At 67.9% G+C, this 6,755-nt stretch overlaps 1 protein-coding gene across 1 annotated transcript; it reads right to left on the bottom strand.

Annotated features, from left to right (window-relative positions):
- Positions 1 to 2,175: 2,175 nt before the first annotated feature.
- LOC125115882 (uncharacterized) lies at positions 2,176 to 5,135 on the bottom strand. The gene is made up of 2 exons (XM_047760580.1): positions 2,875 to 5,135; positions 2,176 to 2,680 (listed from the first exon to the last, which is right to left on the bottom strand). Exon 1 carries the CDS (start codon positions 3,789 to 3,791, stop codon positions 2,889 to 2,891), a length of 903 nt encoding a protein of 300 aa, XP_047616536.1. The 5' UTR covers positions 3,792 to 5,135; the 3' UTR covers positions 2,176 to 2,680; positions 2,875 to 2,888.
- Between the last annotated feature and the right edge of the window lie 1,620 nt (positions 5,136 to 6,755).

The raw sequence follows: 6,755 nt of genomic DNA, 5'->3' as shown, positions 1-6,755 counted from the left end.
GGGCCAGTGACCAGTGCCAGCTCTGCCAGAGCTTCCCATCTGTGATGTGGCCAAGGGACAGCCCCTCCTGCCCCAGCCACACCCAGCTGTTGCCCAGGAGGCAGCAGGAGGCCCGGGAGGGTGGAGGGTCAGCCGGCCCAGAGAGTCCGCCCCAGGCCGGGACAGAGCTGGTGCCGTGGCCCCTTCCGGATGGCGGTCCCCAAGGCCTGTGTGCAGCTCTCCCGGTGCCAGCGTCCTCCCCCTGCCCCCCCTTCATGGCTTTGGGCCTTGAATTTGTTTTAGTGTTGGCCACGAAGAACCTCAGAGCCTCAACTCTCTGCATGGGGTAGGGGGTGGCCCGGGCCGCCTGCAGGCTGGCCAGCTCCCAGCCTGGTCCCTGAGGGGCTCCGATCTCTAGGACTGCCCCTGTGTCTGAGCCTCTAGCAGCCTCTCGGCCTCCAGGCCCTTCCTGGGGCTCCAGCTCTCTCGGCCCTGGGAGTCCAGCCCCAGGCCTGGCGGCCGCTCCCAGTCCAAAACCCACCCTCCGGCAATGTGCTCTGCTCAGCATATGGGCTCCCTCGGGACTCGGCCTGGAAACGAGCGGCGGCCTGCTCACCGGGTCACCTTGTTCTGTGCTGTCGCTTCCCAGCCATCCCTCCGCTCGAAGCCTCGAGGGCCCATAGCTTCCCGGGCAAAGGGGGCCAGGCCCTGGACCACACCACCTCCCTGCCCCGCACCTGCCTCCAAGCAGGTGGCAGCCTGGGAGCCCCCAAACTTCCCACAGTCGTACCCCCCACTTCCCACAGTCAACGCCCCCCACTTCCCACAGTCAGCACCCCCCCACTTCCCACCATCAGCGCCCCCACCTCCTGCAGTCAGCGCCCCCACCTCCCTCCCGCAGTCAGCAGCCCCCGCACCTCCCTCCCGCAGACAGCACCCCCCCACCTCCCTCCCTCAGTCAGCACCCCCCACCTCCTGCGCTCATCCTTGCCCGGGAGGCCACAGCAGGACCGGAGTGGCCGCAGGCACGTGCGTCTTACCGCTGCGCTGGGCCACTGGGAGCCCGGTGAGGGTTGTATAACTGCCGCTTGGCTCTCCAGGCGGATCTCCGACTTCTCGGTTTAATTGCGAGTGTATTTCCAGAAGCAGAATCTGGGGCACGGTGAGGAGAGTGGGTCCGAGGGGAGGGCTGGGCCAAGGGGAAGGGGGGCAGAGTCTCCCCTCCACCCCCACCCCCATCCCCACTCCCACTCCCATTCCCACCCCCGTGGCCAACATGCTCCGCCCTGCCCAGCACCCAGGCCGGCGGGAGTGGCCGGGGCAGAGGTCGGCTCGGGCCGGGGCTCTCGGGGTGAGACGGGTGCCCAGCGTGGCCTGGCCGGGCACACACCCTGGTCGTCCGAAGCCCCTGTCTTGCCGAGCACGCCCTGGGCCCAAACGCTGGGGAGTGAGCGGCAGCCTGCCCCGCCCTCTGAGCCCACCGTTACTCCTCCAGTGGTCCCTTCATTAGGCAAAAGGCTGGGTGCAGGTGCCATGGTGACCATGTGGTCTCCACAGGCCATGGCCTGGACCTCCAGCCTGCCCATTGAGTGGCCACCCAGGGTGTCACCTGCCTGCAGGAGCCCCCAGCTCAGCAGTTGGCGTCCAAGGACCTCAGCCAAGAGTGGCCCAACGGAGACGGTGTGTCCTTCCACCCACACCCCAAGGTGACCTCAGGCAGGCTGACCCCTCCTGGCCACAGTGTCCCAAGGGCAACAAAAGGGTCTGATCAGACCAGACCAGGTGCTGCCCAGGGCCCTGCCCCCACCCGTCCAGGTGTGCTCGGAGGACAAGGGGCCGGCCAGCCACGTGGGACACCCACCGGAGCCTGCTGTCCATCTCCAGGACCACCAGGTATGGGGGATACATGACCTTGACCTGAGGGTGACAGCTCCACTGGCGAATGAGGTGTTGCCCCTGCAGGCCCAGTGGTCTTCTCTCCCAGCCAGGAGAGGGGCCTTCTTTCCCGGGGAAGCCACTCTGGGGCCTGACCCCCTCAGCTTCCCCTGTTAAGGAGTGGACAGCTGGCCTGGCCTGGCCGTGTTGTGGGGGGGGGGGAGGGCAGGGGCGCTGTATGTCCTGGCTGGCGTCAGGTATGCCTTGGCTGGGGTGGGCACACGCTGGCTGGGGTGGGGTGCGCCCTGGCTGGGGTCGGGTACGGCCTGCTGGGGGTGGGTACAGCCTGGCTGGGGTGGGGTATGCCCTGGCGGGGGTGAGCTACAGCATGGCTGGGGTGGGGTGCGCCCTGGCTGGGGTGGGGTGCGCCGTGGCAGGTGCATCTTTCTGGGGCTGTCTCATGGCCCAGCAGCAGATGCCCCCTGGAGGGGGCTGAGCCCCTGAAGCCCGAGGGCCTAGAGCAGAGGGTCCACGGCCAGTGGGGCTTCAGCTCACAGCCACAGGCCGTCCCCCGGGGGGGCCAGGGGAGGTGGGTGGGGTGCCGGTCAGCACAGCCTTGGGCACCAACGGGCAGACCACCCGTGACTTTCAGAAAGGGCTCGATGTTTGCTTCCGGAGAGCGTCCGTGGTCTCTGCCAGAAAGAGCAGAGCTCCGGCCTCCGCGCACGGCTCTGCCCCAGTCGTGTGAGGTTCACGTGGGCCCCTCACCCTGGGGCACTGGGCCCAGAGGTCTTGGCTGGATCCATGCGCGGACTCCAGGAGGGACCTGCAGACGAGGCCAGTCGGTGGCCGCCAAGGATTCTAGTCCAGCTCTCGGAGCAGAAATTGTGGCAGCTCCAAGCCGGGCAGGGCCAGCAGCCAGGGAGCTGGGCATGCAGCACCACCTCTGGCCCGGCTGGGTGGCCCCCCGGAGCCCAGCCCCTGCCCACCCTGCCCTGTGATTGATCTAGAGGTGCCAACCTGTTGTCACCACCTCACAGGCAACGGACCAAGAGGCCAGGCCAGAGCCCGGAACTCCTGCCAGCAAGCGGCTGAGTCCAGGGCCCGGGTCCCAGCTCCCTCCTCTGGCCTGGCCTGTGGGCGGGCTGGCTTGGCCTGCAGGGCGTCCTGGAAGCTTCCGTGTTGTGGCAGGCAGGGCTCTGTGGACTCCAGCCAGAGAAGAAAACCAGCTGGGCCTGCTGGGAGCCGGGCCTGGCACGGCACCGCCTTTCCCACCATCGGGCCCACCGTGAACGCAGCTCCTGGAGAAGGACGGCTGTGTCTGCCTCTGGGGGGGGTCCCACACCCCGGGGGCACTGGGGGACGCTCACCACCGTGAGCCCCTCCGGCGTCCCATCAGCTCTCTCGCAACAGGGGGAGGAAGCCCTGTCAATCCAGGCCCCCAGACGCAGTGCAGGCGTGTCTGCAGCAGTGGGGCCGAGAATCAGGGGCCAGCCTGACCAGGGGGAAGCAGCAACCCTGGGCCTCAGTCCCCTCGCTGGAGCCCACACGAACGTCCGCGCGGAGGGGGCCTCCACCAAGCCGTGTCTGCTGGGCTGGCCAGGCCTGCACACCTGCAGGCAGCGGGCAGCTCGGAGGCTCTGGAATCCTGGAGACGACGGGCCTGCCCAGGGCCAAGTGTGGGCCTTGTGCTGGCTCAGCCCCTTCTGGGAGCATGGGCCGGGTCCAGGCTTGGATAGAAAAAGCTGGTTTCCACTGAGGCCAGAAAACATGAGGCTCTGGCCGAGAGCGCTGGGCCGGCCTTCCAGGGCCTGCAGGCAGGGCGGGTGGCCTCCATCGCCAGCCGCCTTCAGCCTGCCAGGCCTCGCAGTGTCTTGTCCAGGGTGCTTCCACGTGGGCCTCCAGCAAGCCCGCCTGCTGCCTGGCCTCGATCCCATCCACCGGCCTGAGGGGCCTGTGACAGGAGCGTGGTGGGGGCTCTGGGTGCCCCTGGGCCAGGAGGGAGAGGGGCAGAAGCGGGGTTCCGCCAGCCTCGGGGTCCAGGCCCCAGACTGGCTGGTTTGAGTCCCGAGTTGCCGCTTGGGTCTGGGTGACGAGCTTCGGGCCTCACTTTCCCATCTGAGATTTGGGCCCCAGCGATGCAGAGAGTGAGGCTGTGAGCAGGTGGGAGGCTCAGAGGCGGTGCGGGGCGGGGGGCCTGCCTCCCTCCTGGGGGATGGGGTGGGGCGGGGCGTCCCTCATCGGGCCCAGGCTCCTCTCCTGTGTGGACTCTGCCCTGGGAACCGAGTCCAGCAGAGGAGAGAGACCCCGGGGGGACAGGTGGGAGGCGGGGAGGGGTCTCTGCTGGGGCCACAGGGAAGACATTCCCTGAGCGTCACTGGCGGCCTCTCATCCAACCTCGTGCTACTCCAGTCCTCGAGCAGATTTACGGGGGAGGAGATGGAGGCCACGAGGCAAGGCCACCCCAAACCCATGGACGGCGGGTGGGCCTGGACCGCAGGTCCCAGGGTACCAGGGCCCCGCGCTCCATCTCCAGAGCCAGCTGGAGGTCACCAGGGGCTGGCATGGCCCGGAGACCCAGAGCGAGTGGCTGCCAGTCCCAGCGCTGGAGGAGATGAGAACAGAAGCCTCAGAGCCTTCGCAGGGCAGGGCTCTGCCCCTGAAACTGAAGCCAAGTGCCCCCGCTGGTCCCACTGGCCTCTCTGCCCGCCTGGCCCATCACCACAGCTGCGCCTGCCCCATCCATCCCTTGCCCTTAAGAAGGAGGCTGGGAGCAGCCCCAAGCCTTGGAATAGAGGTGCTGTCCCCCCCCAAAGCACACGGGGACTGCCGCCTAGCCCACGGCCCTTCCCAGTCTCCCTGCAGGCTGGCTCTTCTCTCCCAGAGAGTTCTAGAAGCTGCCGAGCCCTGTGGAGAGGAGGGAGGGAGGGAGAACGCAGGTGATGGGTGAGGGGCATCTAGGTCCCTACCCGGGTGGGCGCCAGTGTTGCGACTCACTCCCAGGAATCAAGGCTGGACGTGCAGGCCCCATGACCGCGGACCGCCCGCAGCAGCTGGCTCCTGGCATCACTGTCCTCGGAGGCGACTCGGAGGGGCTGCCTCGGGGTGAGCAGCTTCCGGAAGGTCTGGGCTTGGCCGTTGCATCCCCATGGCCACCCTGACACCCGTGCTGGGCAGACGCAGGCCACTGGGCACAAAATGCTCTCAGGCCTGCGGCCGTGTCTGGGGATCTGGCGCCGAGGGCAGCCCTGCCCTCCTTAGCAGGGACCACCCGCCTCCCCCACCAGTTCTGTCTCCAGCCCCCACCCCGTTCCCAGAAGCTGGCTCTGAGCAGGCCTGCCTGCTGGGCTGGGACTGTGAGGCTGTGGGCTCCAGGGCCCGGGCAGTCCCACCCCGCCTCTGTCTAATTTAGAAATGATTAATGAGCCCGTTCCCCCTGGAGAAGGGCCGCCATCTGTCCTGGTTTAGGGGCCGCCTCCTAACCCCGCAGGAGAAGCTGCAGTAACCTGATTTACCCGCGGAAGGAGGCCCTGCAAGGCAGCCAGCTGGGCATGGCAGGCCTCTCTGCAGGGGTGCCCCCCGGGGCCTGGCTGTGCCCCCCACAGCTGCACACCCCATCCCAGGGGAACCCGGCCAGCTCCCCCCAGATTGCAAGGTGCAGACTCATGTCACCGAGGCTGGGTGGACCCCGAGTCTCTGCTCCCGGGACCCCCACCAGGACTCTAAGAGGTCTGAACCCAAAGTCCACCCCACCCTGGAGCCCTAGAGCCACTGGCCCCGTGGCCGGCAGCCCCACTCCCCGACCCGGTCCCCCAGGGCGTCACCCTCTCTGGACCCCACGCCCTCCCCACTCACTCACTCATCAGTCCGGTGTTTTCGAACAGCCCCACGTGAGCACGCAGGCGGTGCTAGGGACTTGGCGCAGAGGGGTTCACAGCCCAGGAGGGGAGGGGACCGGGGCAGTGGAGGAGGGCGGCTGGGGCCTTGCCGGAAAGGGGGCAGTTTGGTCAGGAGGGCTCCCTGGAAGAGATGAGGTCTGAGCTGGGGAGCATCGTGGGGGCGCGGCACAGGAGCCACCTGGGGCGGGGTCTCGGAGCAGAAGAGGAAGCACCACCTGGCTGTTGCTGGCAGGTGAGGCCCCGAGTCTACTCCTGGGGGCCCCCCCAGGTTCTAAGGATGTGGACAGGTCCTGCCCTGTCCTCAGCCAAGCCCAGGCCTCTAGGACCGAACAGAGCTCCAGACGCAGGCTGGAGAGGAAGGCTGCAGGGTCCCTAGCTGGCCCTGGGGAAGGCCACTCTGCCCAGACAGGTCGCCCATGTGACAGCTGCCCGATGGCCACGCAGCCTGCAGCTGCCCCCCCGGGCCAGGGTTCCGGGCCCCGGAATCACTGTGCTTTCTCTGTCCACCTCTGTGCTCGCCAGCACAGCTGGGACAGGCCGGGACAGATCCTTCTTCCCACTGGGGTCCTGCCACAAGCCCACCCTGCCTGCTGTCACCCTGCCCCCCACTGTCCCAGGCCACCGGGTACGTTTGGACTGTGCCTTGAGCAGCCTGGGTGACCTGCGTCCTAACGGCTTTCCCGAGACACAGCATGAGTCCTTCGCTGCCCCGCGAGAAGATGCATTTGCGCCAAACCCATGCCGGGGTCCAATCTGCCGAGCTGAGGCCTCTGTGACCCTGCCTCATCCCTTCTAAGCCCCCCTCCTCGGGGAAGGTCCTGTCCCCTAGGGTGTGGGGGTCCTGGGAGGTCAGGGCCCTGGGAGGGGAGGGAGTGGTCACGACAGGGCTTGCGGGGTCAAGCTGGGGCTTTGGGGATCACCACAGGGCTGGTGGAGTCACCCAGGGCTCAGGGCACAGGCTACGCGGCCACGGCTGGCATGTGGTGGGCGCCCTCTGCTGGC

Source organism: Phacochoerus africanus, chromosome 15, assembly GCF_016906955.1.
Source record: "Phacochoerus africanus isolate WHEZ1 chromosome 15, ROS_Pafr_v1, whole genome shotgun sequence".
NCBI classification, from domain to species: domain Eukaryota; kingdom Metazoa; phylum Chordata; class Mammalia; order Artiodactyla; family Suidae; genus Phacochoerus; species Phacochoerus africanus.
Note: the sequence above shows the minus strand (reverse complement) of the source record. Positions and strands in the feature narration are given on the sequence as shown.

Coding starts and splice junctions, on each gene's coding strand:
- LOC125115882 (XM_047760580.1), bottom strand. CDS start 3,791: ATGGGATCGAGGCCAGGCAGCAGGCGGGCTTGCTGGAGGCCCACGTGG.